Source organism: Dipodomys ordii, unplaced genomic scaffold (assembly GCF_000151885.1).
Source record: "Dipodomys ordii isolate 6190 unplaced genomic scaffold, Dord_2.0 Scaffold95, whole genome shotgun sequence".
NCBI classification, from domain to species: Eukaryota; Metazoa; Chordata; class Mammalia; order Rodentia; family Heteromyidae; genus Dipodomys; species Dipodomys ordii.
Genome location: NW_012267311.1, coordinates 4,141,757 through 4,165,487, shown reverse-complemented (window position 1 = coordinate 4,165,487; position 23,731 = coordinate 4,141,757). Strand labels below are relative to the sequence as shown.

At 49.4% G+C, this 23,731-nt stretch overlaps 3 protein-coding genes across 6 annotated transcripts in view; 1 reads left to right on the top strand and 2 right to left on the bottom strand.

The window, feature by feature from the left end:
- The first annotated feature begins 393 nt into the window (after nt 1–393).
- Cd72 (CD72 molecule) lies at nt 394–8,063 on the top strand. Of its 4 annotated transcripts, XM_013026647.1 has the most exons (9): nt 394–564; nt 673–780; nt 1,343–1,405; nt 2,094–2,189; nt 2,632–2,967; nt 5,981–6,111; nt 6,710–6,810; nt 7,462–7,610; nt 7,848–8,063. In XM_013026647.1, exons 1-8 carry the CDS (start codon nt 483–485, stop codon nt 7,598–7,600), a joined length of 1,056 nt encoding a protein of 351 aa, XP_012882101.1. In that variant the 5' UTR covers nt 394–482; the 3' UTR covers nt 7,601–7,610; nt 7,848–8,063. The 4 variants fall into 4 exon arrangements, with proteins under 4 accessions (XP_012882101.1, XP_012882103.1, XP_012882104.1 ...); XM_013026649.1 differs by lacking the exon at nt 7,848–8,063 and having other exon boundaries at nt 7,493–7,604; XM_013026650.1 differs by lacking the exons at nt 6,710–6,810; nt 7,462–7,610; nt 7,848–8,063 and adding an exon at nt 5,019–5,049 and having other exon boundaries at nt 5,304–6,074.
- Nucleotides 8,064–8,112: 49 nt separating this feature from the next.
- On the bottom strand, nt 8,113–12,640 carry Tesk1 (testis-specific kinase 1). The gene is made up of 10 exons (XM_013026646.1): nt 12,125–12,640; nt 11,862–11,983; nt 11,711–11,759; nt 11,041–11,187; nt 10,624–10,706; nt 10,386–10,476; nt 10,119–10,202; nt 9,891–9,980; nt 9,637–9,751; nt 8,113–9,286 (listed from the first exon to the last, which is right to left on the bottom strand). Exons 1-10 carry the CDS (start codon nt 12,326–12,328, stop codon nt 8,400–8,402), a joined length of 1,872 nt encoding a protein of 623 aa, XP_012882100.1. The 5' UTR covers nt 12,329–12,640; the 3' UTR covers nt 8,113–8,399.
- A 3,108-nt stretch (nt 12,641–15,748) lies between these two features.
- The window catches only part of Rusc2 (RUN and SH3 domain containing 2), a 64,274-nt gene continuing 56,291 nt past the window's right edge, over nt 15,749–23,731 (bottom strand). Inside the window, exon 12 of the mRNA XM_013026674.1 lies at nt 15,749–16,544. Within this exon, the coding sequence (XP_012882128.1) occupies nt 16,538–16,544 (7 nt within the window). The 3' untranslated portion in view covers nt 15,749–16,537. The remainder of the gene's footprint in view (nt 16,545–23,731) is intronic.

The window sequence follows — 23,731 nt, the reverse complement described above, 5'->3', positions numbered from 1 at the left end:
TGTGAAGGAGGAGAATGGAGCCTTAATCTGGAGCAATAACTGGGGAGATGTCAGAGGTGAGCACAGAGAACTCCCGTTACCCCCCCCCCCCCCCCGCCAAGCAGCTCCAGCCATGAGTAGTCAGGAGGGGAGTGGAAAGTGGAGATGATAAGCAGGAGGACTGTGTGGAGTCCCAGCAGTGTAGAGGCCACAGTGTGTCCATGATACAGCAGTGCTGGACCCAGGCCCAGTCCGTGCTCCTGCGCTGTGGACCTCAGGGTCCCTCCTCTGCACCTATAGGTTCCGCACAGGGATGTCTCTGCTTCACTGAGCCCATCTGTCAGAATCTGGTCCACTTCTTCCTCTTTTGTGACTGGTAGTCACAAGGCAAAGTGCAAAACCACACAGTCACCAAGAGAGCACAGGCCTGAGGGGGGTTGGCAAGGAGAGTGGCAAGGAAGTCTTAGAGTGGTGGAAGGGACAAGTGAGGCTGAAAGACAAGTATGGCTGAGGCCATCACCTATGCAGACCTGAGGTTTGTGAAGGCCCCCCTGAAGAAGAGTGTCTCCAGCCGGTTAGAACAGGGTAAGCAGTATGGGGGGAGGGCTCCTCTATCCTGCATCCCTCCTTCCTTCATCACCCATCCCCCCCCACTCTCTCCTTGACTTGTGCTTTTCTCCCTCTTCTCTCCAGATCCAGAGGACTATGAGGATGGGGAGCTCACCTATGAGAACGTGCAAGTGCCCCCCGTCCCAGCGGGGGCCCCAAGCTTGGCTTCCTCTGGACCAGCTGACACAGCGAGTATGGAGAACTCACGGGACATATCTGTAGCTAGAGTGTCTGCAGTGGTTGGGGAGGGCGGACCCTGAGGAAAGGAGGAGGGCATTCTTAGGAAAGTCAAGAAGGAGGATAGGTTAAGTGGGAGTCACCAGAAGAGGAAGGACGCTAGGGGCAAGGAGGAGACAGACCCCAGAGGGGTGGTAGGTCCTTGAAGAGGGCTCAGGGCAGCCCTGGGGGCAATGGGCAAATAGGAAATGGGGATCCTGGGGAGAAAACTAAGGGAATGGAAGAGGGAGGAGAGCTGTGGGGCGAGGGGCACATATGGGCACTGGAGGAGAGGGTACAAGAACAGAGGGAGCTGGGGCAGGATGCAGAGAGTATGTGTTGTGGGGTGTGTGTTTGTGACAGAGGGTGAGACTCAGGAGCTTGCTGAGAGGGTCTCAGGGGAGCTGAGGAACTTCAAGAGTCACGTGGGTGTCCCAGGACATTGGTAGAGGGTAACCTAGGACAGACAGAGTGTGGAAGGGGAGAAGGGGCATTACTGGGGCTTCCTGTCTTCACCCGGGGTGCTCTCCTTCCGCAGGGGTCAAGGCCAAGCAGCCAGCTAAGAGATGCATGAAGCTATCAGCTAGTCAGGTTCTCCCCTGTGAGTATTGTCCTCCTTCCCCTCCCCCTGGTTCCCACCCCCCAGTTGTCCTTCCCAAGTGGCCATGTGGGTCAGGGTGGTGGACTAGGTTGCCTTCCCCATTCAGTCTCATCCCAGTATTATTCTAATAATGACATGTCATAGATCCATGGTCCAGATCACAATCCAACTTCCAAGTGTCCCTTTCTTTTCCTGGGGTGCAATTTCCCTTTCCCTCTACCAGGCAATGCTCTCAGCCCACCTTACCAGTAGAATTCCCAACCCTGATTTTGTGTGTGTGTGTGTGTGTGTGTGTGTGTGTGTGCTGGTCCTAGGGCTTGCACTCAGGGCCTAGGGCACTGTCTCTGAGTGTTTTTGCTTAAGTCTAGCACTCTTATCACTTGAGCCACAGCTCTACTTCTGATTTTTTGGTGGTTCATTGGAGATGAATCTCACTGACCTTCCTGCTTGGACTGGCTTTGAACCTCAATTTTTAGATCTCAGCCTTCTGAGTGGCTGGTGTTATAGGCATGAGACACCCATCCTTGATTCTGAAATACCCTGGCTCCCCTACATACAAAACATCCCACTGCCCCCAGCCCCCACTGCTCTGTCCTTAGCTATCTACTTAACCTTAACCAGGAGCTTCCTGACTTGAGTCCATAAATCCATTCCTGGGACTGACTGTCTCCAACCCCTGTCTCCTAAGGCCCCACCTCCACCTCCTGCTTGCAGTACCTCCTGCTCGGCCTGCTCCTCACCTGCCTGCTGTTAGGGGTGGCCACCATTTGCCTGGGAGTGAGCTGTGAGTATGGCGGACCCCCATTACCCTCTCACCCCAAATGTTTCTCTCCTTTTCCTCCAAACTGCCCTTTCTCATCAGGGCTCACAGATACTGCCCACCCCTCCATCCCCACTCCTTATTTTTGGTTTGGTTTAAGCCTGGTCTGTCTGAGAGTACATCACTGTCTTCCTACACTGTCCTTACTAATGCAGGATTTCTTAAGCTTTGTGCAGCCAGATCATAGATTTTAGCCTGCTTTGCAAAAGCTGCAGGAAGCAGAAAAAGGCTGATGTTAGGCAACAGGGCAGGGGATACACTTCAAGTTTTCTTTCTCAACAGGGTCTCGCTATATAGCTTAGGCTGAACTCAAACTCACAATCTTCCTGCCTCAGTCTTCTGAGTGCTGGGATTACAGGTACTCATTACCACACCCAGCCCCCTATCTGTCTTTATTGACAAACAGATCTGCAGTTGTCTCAGCAGTTCCAGCAGGTGACCAGGATTCTGGCAGCCACTAACAGCAGCCTGAGACAACAGCTCCGGGAAAGGATAACCAAGCTGGGGCAACAGGAGGAGAATCTGCAGGAATACAGGAGACAGCTGTCTCAGAGTCAGGAGATGCTACAGGAGGAACAGAGGGTTCACCAGGTAGCTGAGCAGCAGCTACAGGCCTGTCAGTTGGATCGGGAGCAGACCAAAGAGACCTTGAAAAGGGAAGAGGAACAGAGACAAGCCTTGGACCAGAGGCTGAACAGCATGCAGAACAGACTGAAGTCCTTCTCCACATGCTCTACATTAGGTATCTGCTCTGGGATAGGGGAGGTGGAAGAAGTGGCCAGGGTGGGGTGGAGACACTACTGGCTGGAATCAGGGGTCAGGGGTCAGTGAGATGTGGAAGAAAGAGACAGTGAACCAGAGTAGCGGCTGATCTGAGCTGTGCAGACTTGGGCATCAGGAGAAGGGCTCCCCCAGCTCTAAGGCAAATCCTGTGGGAGAAGAGAAGGGCAGCAGCTGCCCCCCCAAGTCACATCGTCCAAAGCAACATGGCGCATTCAGGTTTCACCTGGCTATCATTGTTCCCAGGATGTGGAAATCCCTTGAATTTGGATGTTAAGTTGGTTGAACTTTTTTCTTTTAAAGACAAGCACAATTTAAATTCTCACTACTTCTGAGACTCCAGCAAAAAGATTAAGAATCACCAAAGTGCAGTCTGGAAGTGGGGAGAAGAGGTAAAGTTCTCAGGGGTTGTGGCTTAGGGTATTTAGAAAACAGAAATCTAGCTGGTAGGTAGAGATGAGGGAAGGTACACCTGAAAAAGGAAAGATTGTGCTAGAGCAGACAGGTTCTAGCCAAGCATGTTGCCATCTTAAAAGGGACACTAGTGTCCATAGACTGTGGCTGGGATTAAGCTCTAGTTGGCTCAGAAGGCATCTGGCCACTCCCCAACTGGCCAGACTTAAGACAGCAAGATTCCTTGCGGATGCTCACAGCTGTTTGCCTTAACCTGATCCTCTATAGCTCTCCATCCCATGTCAGTGCTGCTGCCTATCCACACAGCAAAATCCCAGGCTGAAGATCAGTTGCAGACTTCTGCTTTGATTGAACTTCCAGCTTTCATGGTTTTCCCACACTACTTCTACCTCACTGAGACCTGCAACCTGTGGACTTGCAGTTCCTCCCATTCTGCAAGCCATTTCCTGCCTTCCCTTCTCCCTACCCATGTTGGATTCTGGGATCCATCACTCAGTCCTTTGTGCTCTTGTCCTACTGGTGCTTTGGACTGGTAAAGACCAAATGCTGGATGAGCCCAACTGACCACTTAGCCCAGACTGGCACCAAGATATGACAAATAGTGCAGTCAGCCTGCTTGGTGCCATTAAAAACCTAAGCACCACCTGGCAAGCTCTGCAGTGATGGGCACCTTCTGCACTACCATCCCCTCCACTTTCGGCAAGGGCCCTTCTCTGACTCCGTCAGAGAGCAATTCCCTCAAATTTCCATCAGCACGGCTATCTATCCATTTGCATTTTTGCCCATCTTGTCCTTTGCAAGGATAAATGCAATAACTTTCTGAGGGCTTTCCCCAACTATCCCACACCCCACCCAAACACAGTCCATTCTTCATACTGAAGGCAGAAGAGTTCTTTTTTTTGTTGGTCGTGGGGCTTGAACTCTGGGCCTGGGCGCTGTCCCTCAGCTCTTCAGCTCAAGGCGAGCACTCTACCACTTGAGCTACAGCGCCACTTCCGGCAGAAGAATTCTTTAGGAACACAAACGTGATCATGCCATTCCAGGCTAAATCATGTCTTTCTAGTTAATTATATAAACAGGTTAATGTAGCATGCGCTCAGACACCTGGAGACATAGCTAGTGAGAAAAATCCCCTTTTGTAAAACCCTATATTGATTTTCTCTTCCTCATAATATAAAAATAAAGCCAGGCCTAGCCACTCAGGATGGAGCTTCAAAGCCAGCCTGGACTGGAAAGTTCATGAGACTCTTATTTCCAAAGAACTGCTAAAAAGTGGGAAGTAGAACTGTGGCTCTAGTAGTAGTTAGCCTTGAGCAAAGAAGGCGAGATAGCACCTATACCCTGAATTCAAGCCCCAGGACTGGCACAAAAATAAAATCCTTAATAGAGCTTCTGAGGCCCCTACCGTACCAATTTATTTTTATTCCTTGGAGTTGCCCCCCCACCCCGGGGCCGTAGAATGGAGACATAGGAAAAGGTTGACAGAGGCAAGAAGCTGCTGTTTGAGTGACAGATAGGATTGATGGATGAAAGTGATGTTTTGGGATCAGGCACACAAGATGAAGTGTGGAATGTTAAAGAAGGATGTTTATTTCCTAGGGGAAATTAGGAAAAGAAGAACGGAAAAGACATAGAAATTTTTTTTTTTTTTGGTCGGCCATGGGGCTTGAACTCTGGGCCTGGTCGCTGTCCCTCAGCTCTTCAGCTCAAGGCGAGCGCTCTACCACTTGAGCTACAGCGCCACTTCCGGTTTTCTGGTGGTTTTATTGGAGATAGGAGTCTCACGGTCTCTCCTGCCCGGGCTGGCTTTGAACCGCGATCCTCAGATCTCAGCCTCCTGAGTAGCTACGATTACAGGCGTGAGCCACCAGCGCCCAGCAAGACATAGAAATTTTTAGGTGAAGATTGCTCACAATTTCAGCAAAGCAGGAAGCAAGGCTGTCTGGTGAAGGAAGAGTGGAGAGGAGCAGGAGGGAGCCAGTGGCGAGAGGAATGTGGCAAGGTTTTGAGTGGGTGGTAGGGAAATGCTTTAGGGAGCAAATGAGATGAATGAATGAGAGACCCATAGGGATCTAGGTGAAGTTAGCTGAAATGTCTCTGCTGATGGTAACTCCATGGCTACGATAATAAATCTTCCATTTTGGATGTGGTGGTGCAGGTCTAGAATCCCAGCACCCAGATGGAGGAGTGGAGACCAGACTAAGCCACATAGCAAGTTTCTGAGCTATGTAGCTGCACCCCATCTCACAAAACAATGTTTGAGAATATAGCTCAGTGGAAGAACATTTGCCTTGTACATCTGAGGCCATGGACTCAATTCCCGGCACTGGAAAAGAAATAAAAAAGACGACAAACCTGCCAGATTGTTAAGAAGAAATGCTGTTGAATGTTCCTAAATATACATAGGTAGGGTATTTCCAAGAGAGGACAAAGAAAAATTGCAAAGATTAAGGACCAGAGATCCACGAAGGAGCTGGGAGTAGACGTATTGTTAGCAAGCAGGTGGCTGAACAGTCACGTTCATCCCAAGTGAAGCTGCCATCATACTCTCTGCTTTGTAGATTCTTGCTGTCCAGTGGGATGGATGCAACACCAGAAAAGCTGCTTTTACTTTTCACATTTTCAGAAAACTTGGGATGAGAGTCAAAAGTATTGCACATCTTTGTCCTCCAAGCTGGCCACATTCCATGAAGTAAGCATCACCTTATCCCCAAGCTGAAGTGGGTACTGTTTGGTGAGGAGGTATGTATGTCAAGTTGGGAATGGCAGTGCATGCTGGCATGAACGCCATGGCTCAGGTTCCTTTTCCATGGCAGGTACTGGTAGTCACAATATTTGTCAAAGGAAACAGCTTCCAAATCTTCTTAGCCCTCCAAGTGTCTTCTCCTGCTCAGTTTGTATGAGAGCTGAATCTTCTCAACCATCTTTAATGTATGTCTTAGGTTTCTGGCCAGTCTCTTTGGGCTGCTTAATAGCTCATTGATTCTTGTGGCCTCTCAGAGAGGCAGAGGGGCTAGATCTTATAGACTGGATGGCAGGGACTTATTTCTTGGGACCTGAAGAGTCCACAGAATAACCTCATCCAAAGGATGGAAGAAATTCCTACCTAGCTGGGAGGTGAATCCTGCATCTGCAGAGTGGCACTTGAACAATTCAGAGACAAATTACTAATGATCTCTGTGTACCAAAGATAAGCACTCTTGCCAGAGTTCATGGGCCTTCTCCTCGAGTGCACATTTCATTAATTTTTCATTTCTTCCCACATACCTCAGATCTGATTCTCTCCACAGGATACGACCTTCAGCATGCGTGAATTTTTGTCAAATATGAATATATATTCATATTGGGCCAAATCTAAGGCGCAGTGGATTAGTAATTCACAACACTTTGGGTAAGTCTGAGAGGATACCTGGATATTTTCAACTCCATTAATCTTCTCAGAAGACAGAAATAAAATTTCGTCAAGTCCTGCTCCCAAAACTCTTCTGCAAGTCAATGTTGTAACTATTTGTTTATTCCCTCTATTTGGTTAATAACTCTTTAGGGTAGTCTTACTCCCTTCCATCCCTAGTACCTAAAGGTCCCTGGAATGTACTGTTGAGATCTGTATCATCATTCAGAAGGGGATGAGAATTTAGCTAAGGCTTTATAGCCAATGAGGAAAAACAGCCTTTGAACTTCCATTCCTCTCTTAACAAGGCTATCAAACTGAGGCTGTCTTTCAGACAGGCCAATTAGGGTAACAGCTGTCCCAGGAAAGCGAGCAAGACAGCAGTGACAGACTGAGGACTTAGCCCTCTGGACTCCACAACAGGGTAGTCACCTCCTCACACTTCTGTATTTGGAGTTTGCATCATTAGGACTTTCGGTGACTTCCCTCCCCTGGTTCTAAAGCTTCTAGCTGTAGTTTAGCCATCAGCTCTTGAACAATGGCCAGAAGTAGCCTTAGGCAGGCAGGGTGAGCTAGGTTTAATGGCAGCAGGGGGAGGAGGATAGACTAGGAATAGTCCAGACTATATCCTAGCTCTACTCTTTTCTTTAGGACTCATCATAAAAACCCAAAATGTCCCAAGGTACAAATGTGGTCATGGCCACGGATAACGGAAGAGAAGTGTACAGAGACTCTCTTCTTCATCTGTGAGCGGGAAACTTTCAGGTCTCCAGATGAGACTGATCTTTGAATTGAGTTGGGTAAGTGAGAGGGTTAGGACTGAGGGGTTGTGTCCAAGGAGGGAGGGGAAACTTGTTCGTGGGTTTTGATTATCACATCCACAAATCCATAGATTTGTCCTGCTTCAGTAAGAGCAGGTAAGACCTAGAAAGGAAGGAAGGCTTATGACAAGGCTTTCCAGGGGGAGAAGATAAGAGTAAGCTGGATGAGGATTTAGTGCTAATCATGTCTAGCTCACTGATGTTTTACTCTTCTAGACTCCAACCAACAAGAACTTGGGACGATCATCCTTAACCTGTGACTGAAGGTCATCATACCAGGGCATTCCTTCACTCTAGGCATAGCTAGCCAAAGGCTGAACCATGTCGATACTTCTAGCCAGCCTATCATCTGCTTGAAATTGTCCCTGAAACTGAACTGTTCCTGCGAAGAATAAAGTGAAGTCCTCTAGAAAGGACTTTGGCCTTCCTCAAGGACCTCCCATACTGGAAATGGTGGGGGGAGGAGGGCGCAGGGGCAGAGTGGATGGGGCGGCCCGGAGCCAGCCAGGCAGTTTTATTGACATATTTTTAAATAATCTGCACGTGTTAGTCTTGTGCGTCAGCAATGCTGTGTGGTTCAGTGATCCCCGGGGAGAGCAGGCCCAGGGTTGGATACAAAGTGCTCTGTCCATCGAGTCCATGCTGAGGCTCCCTATAGGGAGAAGAGCCGGTCAGCCATGTGGGGCTGACACTGTCCAGTAAGTGCACTCTGTCCTCACAGGGTGTCCTCAGACTAAAGTTGGAGGCCTGAGATCACAGGCCCCACTGCTAAGAGCGTGCCCCAGGCAGCTGCAGGCTGGGTGTGGGTGGCTTGGCATGGTGCCCTCGGTGGCAGAGAAGACTGCCTGCCTCACAGTTCAGGTTGCGGTAGCGGGCAACAGCTGGAGTGGGACGGGGGCACATGGACAGGAAGCCAAAGCTGAAGGGGCCAAGGCAGCAGCCAGGACAGGGCAGCCCGTCCTCAGGCTCCCGGGAAGTGGCAGGGGGTGGTGAGGGTTCTGTCCGCTCCAGGGCTGCTGCTCGGGGCAGGCTATGCTGGGCCCGGTTCCAGGACTCCCCAGCCCAGCCTTGTGGGGAGTTCACCACCACAGCTGGGGGGTTGTTGTTGAGGGGAGGACCTGATCTAGGGGACCAGGGTTGGGAGGCTGAAGAACAAGTACTGATGAAGTTGTCTGTAGCCACAGCAAGGGGAAGCTGGGGAGCAGGTCCTGGGGGTTCTGGTTCTGGGCTACTGCCTTCACACTCCATCTTTTCTTCAGCTGAGGGACCCATGGGGGGTGGGCCGGGACCTGGCAGTGCAGTCTCCATACGACGGGGGAGCTCAGGGGATGAGGGTAGTGAGCGGCAGCGTCGGAGAGGCGTCCCAGGCTGGATCAGGTTCTCTGGTGTGCTCACCAACGGCAGCTGAGTGGAGGGCAGTGGTGACGGTGGTACCAGGGGCAAGGGGGTGACCGGCCTGCAGGGTGTGTCCAGAAGCTTGATCTTGCCACCCCTGAGGTCTTCCCGTAGTGAGAAGGGGTTGACTCGAGTCAGATTGTCCCCCCAGTTTGGGGGTGATTCTGGTGATGGGGGCAGGAAGAGGTCTGACCGGCTTCGGGAGAGCCGGGGGTCAGGCCTTGGAAGCGTGGCGGAGAGACCTCCTCTTGGAACAGATCCTGTAGAGAGAAGCCTGTGATCACTGTTCCCAGCATTTGAGCAGAGCTCTGGAGGGCCTTGCTATCTTCCAGGAGCTCGTTAAACTAGAGCTTAGAAAAGGGATCCCACAGGATGCTTCAGAAAGTGGGGAAATGTCACCTCCAACCACCTTTCACCTCTTCTTTCCTTCCTCTGCTCCTCAGACTCTACCAGTAGAAAAGTATCTGCTTTCGGATGTCTTCCCACCCCACCCTACGCCAACTCCCAGCCTTCTCACCTAATAAACCCACTTGGCTTCCTCCAGATAACTCTGAGTTCTAAGGAGAAAGGACGAGGGCTTCTCCATTGGGCCCATGGCATGCTCACTTACCCTGATTGTGTATCAGGGGAGTCCGGGCAGGGGGGGCTGGCTCAGGCAGCTGCTCCAGGATCCATTCCAGGTGCTGGGTGATCTCAGTGAAGGGGGCACGAGTGCTGGGCTCCATCTGACAGGTAGAGACAGGGTAGCTTCTTTATTCAGTGCTCTTAAAGAGGGTACCTGAGTTTTATTCCCGTCACCTGGGGCCCGCGGGCAGCCATGGCATGGGTGGGGGTTGTCTGCCAGGAGGAGAGTGGGGCTCTTACGCTGCAGCAGTGGATGGCCAAGAGCAGGAAAGGCAGTGGGCAATCATCCCCTACCAGGGTTCGGAAAGCAGGCACATCTAGGCCAAAGTCCTGTGAGGAGAGAGAAGGGGCCAAATAAGCCTTCCTTGGCTTCTTCTGCATCCCTATGAGGCCCTCAGCCTCCAAGGCGCCCGCCTCAGTTAGGAGCTACTTATTCTGGAGGTGCCCGTTTCACACCAAGACATTCACCTCAGTACGGGGTAGGTAGTCAGGGTCTGCAGGTACCCGGGCGATGAGCTCACAGAGAACGATCCCAAAGGCAAAGACATCAGCCTAGGATCAGCAGAAAATGTCAAGAGGAGGAGCAGACAGTTTTCATGCGCTGGAATGGGGATTCGGGCGCGGAGGAACGGTGGGGTTCCTGAATATCTGGTTAGAGAGGTTGCTGGGATGGAGCCTTAATATTTCAAGGGTCTGGGGAGGGGGGCTTCGGGCTCTGAAGGGTTGGTGTCTTACCTTCTCATCGTACAGCTCACCCCGCAAAACCTCTGGAGCCATCCAATATGGGGAACCCACCACAGCCAATGGCTCCTTCCTTGCTCCTTCCCTGCAGGAGCAGGTGGTCAGAAACATCTAAGTGTCCTTCCCAGGCAAGAGCCCCCACCCTACCCCAAGGGGAACATCATTGAGGGCTTCACTTAGATGGACTGCCTTTGGGGGGGGGTGTTGGGGGTAACAAGGGCATTCACCTCACCTATACACAGGAATCTTTTCAGCCAGCCCAAAGTCACCCACAACAGCTGTGAAGCCTTGGTCTTCCCGCCGGACCAGACAGTTCTGGCACACACACACATGCATACATAGGCATCCTATGATCATCTTCTGATCTCTGGTCTCCCAATATATACCCAAAGCCCTGCCACTCATGTGTAGCTCCAACCTTCCCTCCCAATTCTTCAATGCATCCCACTACTGCAACATCATTCAACACGCCAGTGGTACTCAGTCCTTCAGAACAGTTCCCTCACCACGGCCTCCCCCCCTCAATATTCCCCAATACTTTGCCACTCCAATATCATCATGTATCTGTTATTCACATCCTAACATCCACAGACTAATCATAACCAAATAACCTCAAATTCCTTCATGGCCCTATCCACCTCCAGCCTACCTTAGATGTGAGGTCTCGGTGGAATACACCCTTGGCATGAAGGTACCGCAGCCCTCGGGCAATATCCAGGGCTAGGTGGAGCCTGACTGGCCAGGACAGGGGCTCAGGGGAGCTCAGCAGCTGTTCCAGGGTCCCACCATTCATATACTAAGACAGAGGGGTGGGAGGAGGGAGAATGAACGCCAAGGCTTCACTGTTTCCTATGTGTCTCACTTATAAGCCGGGGGACCACTCAGGATTACAAAGGTCAGAAGGGTGAGCCTGTGCTTTCTGATTTCCATTCATGTTCTAGTTTTGTAGCTGCTAGCCCCGTGCAACTTTTTGTTATGAAATTTACATACGATTAAGCATTCAGCTCCTCAGTCACACCGGGGACATTTCCCGTGCTCTAGCCTAGCCACATGTGGCCAGTAGCTAGTGTCCCGGGCTACTGCAGATACAGAACATTTCCGTCACTGCAGAAAGTTCTATAGGCAACACTGTTCTAGGGGAGACAGGGAATGAATGAGATACTGAGGCCTCTCAGACCGGCTGCCCCAAGGGCAGTTCAGGTAGCCTGCCGTTGGAGGCGGTCCTGGGCTGCTTCTTCCTTTGAGGACCCACAGACTCACGGTCTCCCGCCCCCCCACTCCTCCGTGGCTGTGGGTTCCCCCTCCTGACCTGTCCTTACCTCTGTTAGAGCGTGCAGCTGCCCCTGGTGCACACAGACCCCCATGAACCTGGAAGAGGATGGGAGGAGAAGGAGGGTAGGCTTTTCCTGCGGGATCTTTCCTTTTCCCTCCCATCCAGCAAGCTGCCCAGCAAGAGGCCGGGCTGCTCACCTTAGGATGTTAGGGTGCCGGAGCCGGTTCATCAGCTGCACCTCCCTTAGCGTGTTGCCGCGGTTACTGGGGAGCTTGTTCATCTTCAGCACCATGACCTGCCCTGACTGTCTGTGCCGGACCTGCGGGCGGTAAAGGCCGGCGGGTGCCCGCAGGTTGGGGGGGGTCGCCCAAGTCTGGGCTCTCTACCCCGGACCGTGGGCCCCCAAGTTCAAGCCTATAACAGCTCGGTCCCGCCCCTCTGCCCTCCCAACCGGTCCTACCTTGTAGACCTCCGAGAAGAAGCCGGCCCCGATCTTCTCCGCACAGTGGAAATCATCCACGCGCGCCAGGCTGGACACGGCGCTGCGGAGGGCTCGGTAGGAGGAGGGGCGGCCCCGGCCGGGGCCTGCGCCGGCGCCCCCCGGCCCCTCCCCGGGCGCCTCTCCCGGCCCGGGGCCCCGCAGCGGGGGCCGTTCCCCGGCCATGGCCGGGCCCCCAGCCTGGGCCTGCTTTACATGGCAGGGTCCCCGGGACCCGGGCAGGCCGCGCTCGCCATGGGTACGGGCCGAGCCCGATCCGGAGCTCCGGCTCCCGCCCGGCGAATGGAAGACCGGCCGGAGATCCTGGGCCCGCCCCCGCCGCGCCGCTCAGCAGGGCCCGGGTGGACGCCGCTCCGCTCCGCTCCGCGCAGGGCCTGGGCCGGGAGGCGGCGGGGTCGGCGGCGGCGCTGCCGGGCGCCGGCGGGCGGGCTCCCCGCAGGCGGAGGCGGGCGGGCGGGCGGCGGCGGCGGCTCCGCTTCGCCGCTGGGGCTCAGGCTCCGCGGCCTGCCAGGGGCGGGGCCGGGCCTGGCCTCCGCTTAACTCCTTCGCGCCGGGGCCTCACGCGGCGGCCACGCCCCCCAGGTACGCGCCGCGGTCGCGGGCCGCCAAACTCCCGACGAGCGGGTCCGGGGCGTCGGGGGTCGAAAGGCCTCAGGCTGGGCTCGAATAACCGAAGAGAATTAGGCGCTAGCTGGGCGTTCGCGAAGCTCGAACGTCTCTGCGCTGTCCCGGGATTCTTTTCTGCCCTCCCTCGTCTCACTGTCCGTTGAGGGCTGGGCTCAGCGAGCGGCCCGATTCCTGGGCTCCACGGACCAGCCAGGCACAAGTCTAGCCCCCGCAGGCCCGGCCACGACCGCAGGCAGCCCGGCAACTCGTCCACCGTCCGCTCCTGAGCTCCGGCCCCGACTCCCCATTTCCCGGCTCTCTCTCCCACTCCGCTGCCCTAGCTGTCCGGGCTCGCTAACACCTTCTACCTTCGCCGGGCCGTGGCGCTACCCCGATCGGGGCTGGCCCATCCCGGGCTCGGTCCCGACGCCTCTTCTCTCCATCGCACTTCCCCGGAATAAAGTTCGGATTCCAGGGCACCCTCCCCCGGGCCACCCGACCTGGACCTCCTCCCTTCTTTGTCCAAATGACCCTCTCTTCGGAAAGAAGCCTCCACCTGCAGGGAAGCGCCTCCTTCCGCGCGGGCCCACCCCCCGCCACAGTCCCGCCCCCTCAAAGACTGCTTCGCCCGGACCCCTCCCCTCCACGGGGCCTTCCCCTAGGATGACACTGCCACCCTCCGTGCCACCAGAACCCTCCAGCGCCGCGCCCACGCCTCCCCGTGGTCCCCCCACGCGTCAGGACCTCTCGGCGTGACTCCGCCAGTCATTGTGACCCCTCCTCTCAAGGTGACTCCTCCCCCTCGGCGTGGCTCGGCCCTGCTCCTTGTGACTTCTCCCAGCAGCTTCGGCCGCTCCACCCCGTAGGAGCCGGGTCTGCCTCCTCCCGGCGGTAGGAGGAACTGCACCCGCCCTCTTTCCTGAGTGCGCACGCTCAACCTCGGGACAGTACTCTCGCCGTACCCGACGCTTCCGGTTTTGCCATTGGCTCCCCCCTCCCAGGGTAGACCTACCCTAGAATGGCCAATCGACGCCAAGGATGGGTGACGTCATTGGATCCTTGCGGTCGACTTCCCTGGCTAGCAGTTTCCGGCGTCCTTGAGTCTCCTGCCATCTAGCGGCAGCATGGAGAGAGGCAGGAGTGGAGAGGCTCGAGGGTTCTCAAAAAAAGTGTAAAGCATGTTGATATTTCTTTTTGTGTGGTAAGTGGAGAAGACTGTGGACGAGCAGAGGGCCCCGGGCGTGGCTGGCCGTCTTCTGACTGTGTCCTGTCCTGTCACACACACGTTTGAGAGTCGGAGCCAAGAAGTATATTTGCTCGTTAAGGGCTAATAGGAAAGGAATGAAGGCGGTCTTAAATGCGTTGGGGTAGAGAGAAAAAGGCCAGATTCTTGTGGTGCTCCGTACAAGGGAAGGTATCTCAAAAGTTTGGGAAAAGAAGAACCAGAGTCATTTACAGTCGTTCTGAGACTGGAGAGAGGCAGGTGTGGAGAGCAGCCTCTGTTTAGGGCATGATTACCCCCCCCCTCTTTTTTTTTTTCATCGACATTTGGTCTCCGTTAAAATACATAAAGTTAATGTTAAAAATTCATGTTGACATCCACAATTGTTTGTGAATTTGCTATAGATAAAAGCACTCTCACGCCACATTTTAAGTAGTGTTATCATAACTAGCTTAAAGGATTCTGGGTCCTGAGAATCACTGTATAGGTGACAGTTATTTCAGCCAAAGAGCCAGGTGCCAATTTTTAGGAAGATGACCATTATGGTTATGTAGAGGCAAAGGTAAGAGTTAGGAAAGAGGCTGGGAAGGTGGGTGCATCAGGATAGGATGAAAGGCTGAATTAAGATAGGATAACTCAGATGGGAGGAAATCTACAGTGGGAAATGTCAATGACAGTATCCAAAGTCAGACCTTTTGTTTGTTTCTAGTTTAGCTACTGGGTGAGATCAACTGAAGTTAAAAAAATATTTAGGATGAAGGAAGGTTGGTAGGTGGAGATGACTATGATCAAGGTGTATAAAGGAAGAAAGGCAGCCTCCTTGTTTATATGTGAAAGCAGGTGAAAGTACTTGCTTTGTTTTGGTACTTTGGTTTTAACTCAGGATTTGAGCTTATTAGGAAAGGCACTGTATCAATGAGCCAGGCTGCTAGTCCCCACTTCCTGCTGTTTTTTTTTCTTTTGTTGTTGTTGTTGTTGTTGCTCTACCACTTGAGCCACACCTCTGGTCCACAGCCTTTTTTGCTTAAGTTATTATTCAGGAAGAGTCTTGATGCCCTTGCCTGCCTGGTCTGTGATCTTACTCAGGCATCCCATATAGTTATAATGAAGGGCACATACTACCACAACAGTTTTTTTTTAGTTGAGATGGACGTCTTTTTGTCCACTTTTTGATTAGCTTCAAATTGTGAACCTCCTGATCATTATTAAGCAGCCAGGATTACAGGTGTGGCCGCTAGACCTTTCAAGAACTTCTTATACCATTTGGTGTAGTGGCTCAAATCTATAATTTTAGCTACTTGGGAAGTGGACATGGGGCATCGTAGTTTGAGGCCCCTCCCTTGGGCATAAAAATTTTGTGGGAACTCTTAATGACTGGACTTAGTGGTTCACATTTGTTATTCAAGAGACAAAGGGAAGCCAAATGGAAGAATTGTAGTACAGGTTAGCCTAGGCATAAAGTTATACTTTTGTTTGAGAATAACTGACTTAAGTGGTAGAGTGCCTACAAAGCAAGCATAAATTCTGAGCTCAAAGCTCAGGCCTACCCACGCAGCCTCCCAGAAATCCTGCTTCATATTTTCCCATTTTGGTCTTAAATGAGGCTAAGAGTTACAAAATGTTACATTCCAGCTAGGGGTGACTAAGATAACAAAACTTTAGAACAACAAAACTATTTCAGTACAAGCAAAAAGACAGAAGGAGAGGAAATACACCAAAAGCCTAAAATCTTTACATTTTTAATCCTGTAGTTTCAATTTAGAATACAAAGGCAAATTAAAATTGATGGCTAACAATTTGGTCTTCCTAGATACAGGAGAGAAGATAAGGAGTGAATGGTCACTGTTGAGGCCTTCCTGCAGTCCTTATAGTAGTGTAGGTATTGGGCGATAAGGTTCAGGATGAGAAAGTAAAACAAAACAAAAAAGGCACTTCCCAGATCAACAAGGAATGGAGCAAGCTTATTGGCTTTGTCCAGCCAATAATAGGGTCTCACCCCTTGGATGCAAAAAGTCCTGGTGGGGGCCATAGAGGACCTTTAGAAACTTTAGTTAGACATAGCTAGCAGTTACTTTTCAAGATGTGATCTTAGTTCCCTTCCGAGCTGAGGACAGGCTTGTTTCCAATGCCCCCTTTGCTTGCGTAGGGGCATCTTCAGTAGCTGTCATCCTCGAGGGTACTCTTTGTTCCAATGCCCAGAACGTTTGCAGCTGAAGCAATCTTCTTCAGGAGGTCTTTGTGGGAGTGGGTTCCCAAGTGATTTGGAGGTATCATGACTCCTTGCACAGCAAGAAGTTTATTCCCTTCTCCAGTCTCTAGTTTTGTCTCACATCTTGTGCCCCACATCCTTCCTCCTCTGTTTGATCTAAATCTGAGTGGTTTGGAGCTCCAGCGCTAACTGCTGAAGTCTAACTTTGAGCGCTAACTTTGGAGGTCCAGAGCTTCCTTCTGATGGCTTGGGTTGATAGTGCAGTAAAGTGGGTTTCATGCTGGCAAGAGATCAGGTGATAGACAAGACAAGCCTGTATAAGGTAATTAAAGGCTCCTCAGATCCTGTAACAGCAAATAAGTGGTCAGGCCAAAATATTCAAATGTTTCAGGCGCTGGTGGATCATGCCTGTAATCCTGGCTACTCAGGAGGCTGAGATCTGAGGATTGAGGTTTAAAGTCAGCTGGGCAAGAAAGTGCATGACATTCTTCCAATTAACCACCAGAAAATTAGTTTTTTTTTGGGGGGGGGTCCGGTCGTGGGGCCTGAACTGTGGGCCTGGGCACTGTCCCTCAGCTCTTCAGCTCAAGGCTAGCATTCTACCACTTGAGCCACAGCGCCACTTCCAGCTTTTTTCTTTTTGCTTATGTGGTGCTGAGGAATCGAACCCAGGGCCTCATGCATGCAAGGCAAGCGCTCTGCCACTGAGCCACCTTCCCAGCCCCACCACCAGAAAATTAGAAGTGGAGCTGTGGCTCAAAGCTAGCCTTCAATGAAATTGCTCAGGATAGCACCCAGGGCCTGAGTTCAAGCACCACCACCACCATCACAACAAAATGTTCAGAGCAAGTCAAGCATTGCCCAATTTGATTCCTGTGCCAAAAAATAACCACCTCATTCTTCCCTCACCACCATGGAAACAGAGTAGGAAAATAAGTATAAGATGTACTAGCTGAGAAGAAAGAAACAACAAAGTAAATAGGAACAGAGAGCCTGTCTTGTCAGGACTGAAGGAAGATAAAGACATCTGCTTCTGGGTAGGAGATTCCTTGACCCTCCTGGCTAGCTCACCAAACATGCTACTGGATTCAGGTGGCTGGGTTCAGGGACCAGAAAGTTCTTATTTTAGACATGGAGGATTCTAAAGTAAAAGCAGATTAATGCAAAGCAAGGTGTAACATTTTTGCAAAGCAAAAGTATACTCTGGGGAGAGTGGGCAGGCTCAATGAGTGCTGTCCTGGAAGTCAAGCTTTGGATGCGTGTCTATAGATCTGGTCAGTCCTAGAAAACTGGCTTGTGTGTCATTAGCTTTTCCTACATGTTGGGCCAAGGGAGTTTTTAGCCTTGGTTAGTCAGATTGGGGCTATAATTTTCCACAGGTTATGGGGCCTGCAGGTCAGCAAGACTCTACTATATGTTGCAAGTAATTCCATTACTCTCAGAAGTCTAGTATGTCATTCCTCTAGTATGTCATTCCTTATCCAAATCCTTATTTTTAGCCATTAGGTTTCCTCCCTCCCTACCCCTTTAGCATGACTACTGAGCCACATCCCAGGCCTTCAATTTTCCAGACAGGACCTCAGTATGGACTTGGCTTAGAACTCACGATCCTCTTGCCTCCTAGTGTGGGGAGGTACTGCTACACCAGCTCAATGGTGACCTTTTTTTTTTTTTGGTCGTGGGGCCTGAACTCTGGGCCTGGGCACTGTCCCTCAACTCTTCAGCTCAAGGCTAGCAATCTACCACTTGGGCCACGGTGCCACTTCCAGCTTTTTCTGCTTATGTGGTACTGAGAAATCGAACCCAGGGCCTCATGCATGCAAGGCAAGCACTCTACCACTGAGCCACCTTCCCAGCCCTGGTGATCTTTTTTGATGTAAGTGACTATCATCATCTAGATCAGGATTTTCTCTGATACCATTGACATTTTGAACTCAGGCTTGGGCGCTGTCCCTGAGCTTTTGTGCTCAAGGCTAGTGCTCTGTCACTTTGAGGCACAGCACCACTTCTGGTTTTCTGGTGGTTAATTGGAGATAAGAGTCTCATGGACTTTCCTGCATGGGCTGGCTTTGAACTGGGATCCTCAGATCTCAGACTCCCAAGTAGCTAGGATTACAGATGTGAGCCACTGGTGCCCACTTCTACAATTCTTTATTGTATTGTCTTGCAGTGTCTAAGCCCTCTTTCAGATATTTCCCAGAATCCCCAGTTCTAACCCACTGGATGCACCCATTTTCATTGTGACAACCAAAAATATCTCTCAACATTGCAAATTGTTCTCTAGGTACAAAATTGTCCCTATCACTTGATAAATTAATTAATATAAAGTTAGGAAATATTATCCTCATTCTGTCATGCTTTCTTTTCTGTAAAGAAAAGAGAAACATCTATGATGATTAATCTTGTCAACTTGATTGGCTTGAGAATGTAAAATGTGAAGTCAGAAACAGAATAAATTATTGATTTTATTAAAAATGGGGCCAAATATTAAAGGCAGAACCTCTGTAGAGAGAAATTCCAGGTCAAATGCCAGCTGTAACCCCTTTACATCCTTGCTAAAAAGCAAAAGAACATCTCTCCCTCTTTCAAGCTTTCCAGGCTGGCAGCTTTGCAGTTTACCACAAACTTTGCTGAAGCCACTGACAACCTTGAGGCTTATCACCAGCTGTCCTGAGTTGCTATATTAGTCAGGAGCTTATAATAAAAATAATTTCTGTAAAATAGACTACCCTCACCCCAGGTTGTATTTTGACTTCTGTAATCCAAGGATATGTTTTGACTTTTTGTAATCAAGTATCAACAGTGTCAATAGCATTGATGCTATCAGTCATGCTGACCAAGTCAAGATTGTTTTGCCTATGCTCTTGTGCCTCAAGGCTATGTTTTGCTTCTGTAACCTTGCTTGCTTGCTTTGGTAAACGTCGCCTATGTGAAACCCCTTCCTATATATATTAAAAAAAAACCCATGAAAAGCAAATGGGGCTGCAAGCTGGGGACCGATGCTACGTGGCTAATAAAAGGCTTCCAGCCAGTTTGACTGAGTGCTGGTGACTCCTTTTGCCAAGTGTAGGTTCGAGTTCCACTGGTTCTGGGAAGCTGGGATATTACAAGAAGCACCTAGATTAATACAGTGTACCTGTGAAGAGTTTCCAGGAAGACAAAATGTGGGTAGCACCATCCATAGGCTTAGATGGAATAAAAGGGGAAAATGGAGGAAAGTGGCTAGCACAGGCATTCTGCTTCCTTTTGCCATGGTGTGAATGGCTCTGCTCCTGCCTGGATGGACTGAACCCTCTGAGACAGTGACCCCAAATAACCCTTCCTCTCCTAAATTCCTGTTGTCTCGGTCATTTGTCATGGCCATGTTCACTATTGGTTACACAGAAAGCTGGACGAATGTTGGTTTCTCTTTTACCGACTTTTAGATAATACATTAGTTGCCTAGAACCTTCCAAGGTTGACTAATGAAAATTTCTTTGTATTATTATGAAATAATTTAGTACATATGTTTTATGCTTAAATTGTCTTATTTTGCAGGTATCAGTGACTCACTCCTGTAAGCTTAGCTACTCAGGAGGCCGAGATCTGAGAATAACAGTTATATAGCCAGCCTAGGCAGGAATGACTGGGAGACTCTTATCTCCAATAATCAAACCCCCATTAAAAAAAAAAAAGCTTCAAGTGGAGCTCTGGCCTAAGTGGTAGAACACTAGCCTTGAGCAAAAAGAAGTTCATGAACAGTGCCCAGGCCCTGAGTTGAAGCCACAGGCCCAGCAACAAAACGAAACAAAAAAGCCAGAAATAGAGCAGTGGCTCAAGTGGTGGAGTGCCAGCCTTGAAGGGAAAAAGCTAACAGAGAGAGCCCAGCCCCAAGCTCAAACTCCAGCGCAAGGTCAAGTTTCTTCTTGCCCTACTTACCTACTTTGTTTAGTGATAAGAACACCCCTGAAGATCCACCCTCTTGACTTCTTAGCAGGGCATAATAGGAAAATAATCTACTGTGGTAACCAATTTTGAGTATACAATATTACATTGTTAAGAACAGTGACTCTGTGTTCTTACACATCTTGCACAATTATTCATCCTGCACAATTGAAAGAAACTTTGTTTCCTTTAGCCTCTGCTTTTCTCCTAGCTTTTGGTAGGAAACAATCTAAATCTGTTTTCCATTCCTTATCCAAGTGGCATCCTGGAATATTTTAACTATTTTTTTGTTCTTAAGATACCTAAGTCTACTGTTCAAGGTTTCTGATGACTTATACATAAGTGGCTTATTTTCTTATACACTGGGACATTTTTTTTATTGTGAACCTATTGCTTTCTCTTAATTTGTTGTCTTATATGTCTAACTAGGGAAATTTCACTTTAGAGGAGGCTCCAGATTCCGCTGTGGACAGGGGTGACCATTTGCCAAGATTTCCCAATTCCCATTTGAAAATTTTTGTCTTTGTGGGTTTGTGTGTGTGTGCCAGTACTTGAGCTTGAACCTTCCCTAGAGATTCTTCAGTGCACATTTATCATAATCATACCACCAAGCAAGAGCTGCTCTTCTCCATGCTGCTGTCCTTCCAGTTCCTATTTCCATTATATATGCATGTATATAATGTGTAATATATATATATATATGTCTGTGTATATATATATATATATATTGAGAAAAGGTATTCCTGAAAGACTCCATGGTGAATGGACACATGGCTCCCTTGCTTATGGACATACATTGGCTGCTTCCAATGTCGCATGTTTATAATCCATACTGGGCTGGTCCCTGGGAGACAGAGCCAGTAATCTAACCTCTCAGACTTCAGAATCCTAAGGAGATGCATGACACACATGATAATGGCTTTTTTTGGTACCTTGAATGGGGCTTCAATTCAGGACCTAGTCTCTGTCCCTTAGCTTTAAAAATTTTATTTATAGTTATATTTATTATTATTATTTGTTTGTTGTGGGGCTTGAACTCTGGGCTTGGGCGCTGTCCCTCAGCTCTTCAGCTCAAGGCTAGCACTCTACCACTTGAGCCACAGCGCCACTTCCAGTTTTCTGGTGGTTTACTGGAGATAAGAGTCTCATGGACTTTCCTACATGGGCTGTCTTTAAGCCTCAATCCTCAGATCTCAGCCTCCCGAGAAGCTAGGATTACAGGTGGGAGCCACAGATACCTGGCTAATTTTTTTTATCTAAATTCAAGGCTGGTGCTCTGCTACTTGAGCTACATCTCCATTTCTAGAGTTTTGGTAGTTAATTGGAGATAAGAGTCTCACAGACTCTCCTGTTCAGGCTAGTTTTGAACTGTGATCCTCAGAGCTCAACCTCCTGCATAGCTAGGATTACAGGTATGAGCCACCAGCTCCCAGCTGATGATGGCACAGGCAGAGGTCTGCTTGCTCTCCTTTCCACTGAAAGAGCTAGAAAAGGCTTGTTTTTCCATCCCTCCTCTACCTCAGTAAATTTTTCAGAAAAAGTTGTTTCCTTTTTTTTCTTTCTTTCTTACTTTCTTTCTCTCTTACTTTCTTTCTTTTTTTTAACTGTATTTTTTTGTCTTTTCTTTTTTGGTACTGGGGATCAAACCCAGGACGCTGCACTTGCTAGGAAAGTGCTTTGCCACTGAGCTACATCCCAGCCCTTCCTTCCTTTTTCTTTTCTTTTCTTTCTTTCTTTCTTTCTTCCTTCCTTCCTTCCTTTCTCTATCTCCCTCCCTCCCCCCCGTCTTTTTCTTTTGCCAATCCTGGGGCTTGAACTCAGGGTCTAGGCACTGTCCCTGAACCTGTCTGCGCTCAAGACTAGCACTCTACCACTTGAGTCACAGCACCACTTCCAGCTTTTTCTATTTATGTGGTACTGAGGAATCGAATCCAGGGCTTTCATGCATGCTAGGTTTGCTCTCTTGTGGCTAGCTCTCTTACCATTTGAGCCCAGTCTCCTCCAGTTTGGCTTTTTTTCTGATTTATTGGAGATGGAGTCTCTCAGACGTCATTGTTTGGGCTGGTTTCAAACCTTGATCCCCTAGATCTCAAGCACACATGAGTAGCTAGAATTACATGCTTAAGCCACTGGCATTTGGCTCTGCTTTATCTTTTGTTGCAATGTGTAATAAAATAAGCATTCATGAAAACTATTCCTGGACTGGGGTGTGGCTCAAGTGGCAGACATGCAAGTTCTGAGTTCAATCCTCAATATGGAACAAAAGGAAGAAAGAGAAGAAGACAGAAATATTAAGAGAAAACAGAAGGGATAAAGGAAAGAGAAAATAAATGAATGAAAGCAGTAGGGTAAACAAAAGTAACATTTGACAGCAACATGCATCTAACTACTATGTCTTACACCATCTGAAGTCCCATGCTTTTAATTTCTGGATTTTTCTTTTAATGCAGTTTTATTGCAGCCAAACCTTTAAAAACAAACAAAACAAGGCTTTGTGTTTTATATAATTCTTTGGAGTTTATTCTTCCCACTTCTTAAAATGTTCATGGCCTTTTGAGTTGGGAACTTGTTTCAAAAGTCTCACTTAAAAAAAAAAAACCACCTCATTCTAATAGAGGGGATTTATCCTTGCAGCAAAGCTGACTTACAATTAATTCACTGGTGTGAGATCTGTATAAAATCTCCAAGCAATTCCTGGATGGGATCAAAGGCAGATCAGAAAGCTGTGGACTACCATTCCGGAGACCTAGCAGTGTGGGCGGGCTGCTGCCAGCTGCTTTCCTAGTGGACTTTCATCTTGCATGAGATGCTGTCTCGAGTTATAAATATTTCCACAGCCACACCCAACTCTGGCAGTGAGTGTGGCAGCTCCCAGAAGGAGCGAGCTGTGGTTGGGTTACTGTGATGACTACCCACTGGGTGGAGGCAATGAGAATTCCTTTTCACCCTTTCCTAAGTAGAACTCAGGGCCTTAGAAATATTAATTGCATGGATGGAAATAAAAGCAACAGGCAACCAGAGCAGGCTTCCTGCTAGATCTGAAATGTAACTATCTAACTCATTTCTTGGTTTCTGTCTCCTTCCCGAGGTGCTGAGCCTGGTGCATGGCACACAAGTGTTCTACCACCGAGCCATACCTACAGCCCCTCAATTTAATCCATATCCTGATTTTAGCTATGATTGTCTTCTCTGCAGAAAAACCTGTTATAGTATCTGTGTGCTAATCCATATCTCAACCTGTAATTCTACCTTTCCTTTCCCTTCCTTTCCCTCCTTCCCTCCCTCCCTCCCTCTCTGTGTGCTGATGCCTTGTACCTTCTCTTGCCTTTTTTGCTGTGGTGGTCTCCCATTTAAGCCACAGCTCCACTTCTGAGTTTTTGCTGGATAATTGGAGGTAAGAGTATCATAGATTTTTTTTCCCTGCCCAGGCTGGCTTCAAACCCTGATTATCAAATCTCAGCCTCCTAAATATCAAGGATTATAGGTGTAAGTCACCAATGCCCTCCAAACTTGCAACATTTGTTACTGACCTTGACTCTCTTTTCTTATTCCCATCAAGCTAGTTAGCACCTAGATAGACATAGACATTCACTCGACATGGAGACAT

Coding starts and splice junctions, on each gene's coding strand:
- Cd72 (XM_013026647.1), top strand. CDS start 483: ATGGCTGAGGCCATCACCTATGCAGACCTGAGGTTTGTGAAGGCCCCC. Junction 781..1,342: donor TGGACCAGCTGACACAGCGA/GTATGGAGAACT, acceptor CTCCTTCCGCAG/GGGTCAAGGCCAAGCAGCCA. Junction 2,190..2,631: donor CATTTGCCTGGGAGTGAGCT/GTGAGTATGGCG, acceptor ATTGACAAACAG/ATCTGCAGTTGTCTCAGCAG.
- Tesk1 (XM_013026646.1), bottom strand. CDS start 12,328: ATGGCCGGGGAACGGCCCCCGCTGCGGGGCCCCGGGCCGGGAGAGGCG. Junction 10,203..10,385: donor GTGAGCTGTACGATGAGAAG/GTAAGACACCAA, acceptor TGCTGATCCTAG/GCTGATGTCTTTGCCTTTGG. Junction 9,981..10,118: donor ACTACCTACCCCGTACTGAG/GTGAATGTCTTG, acceptor CTCTCCTCACAG/GACTTTGGCCTAGATGTGCC.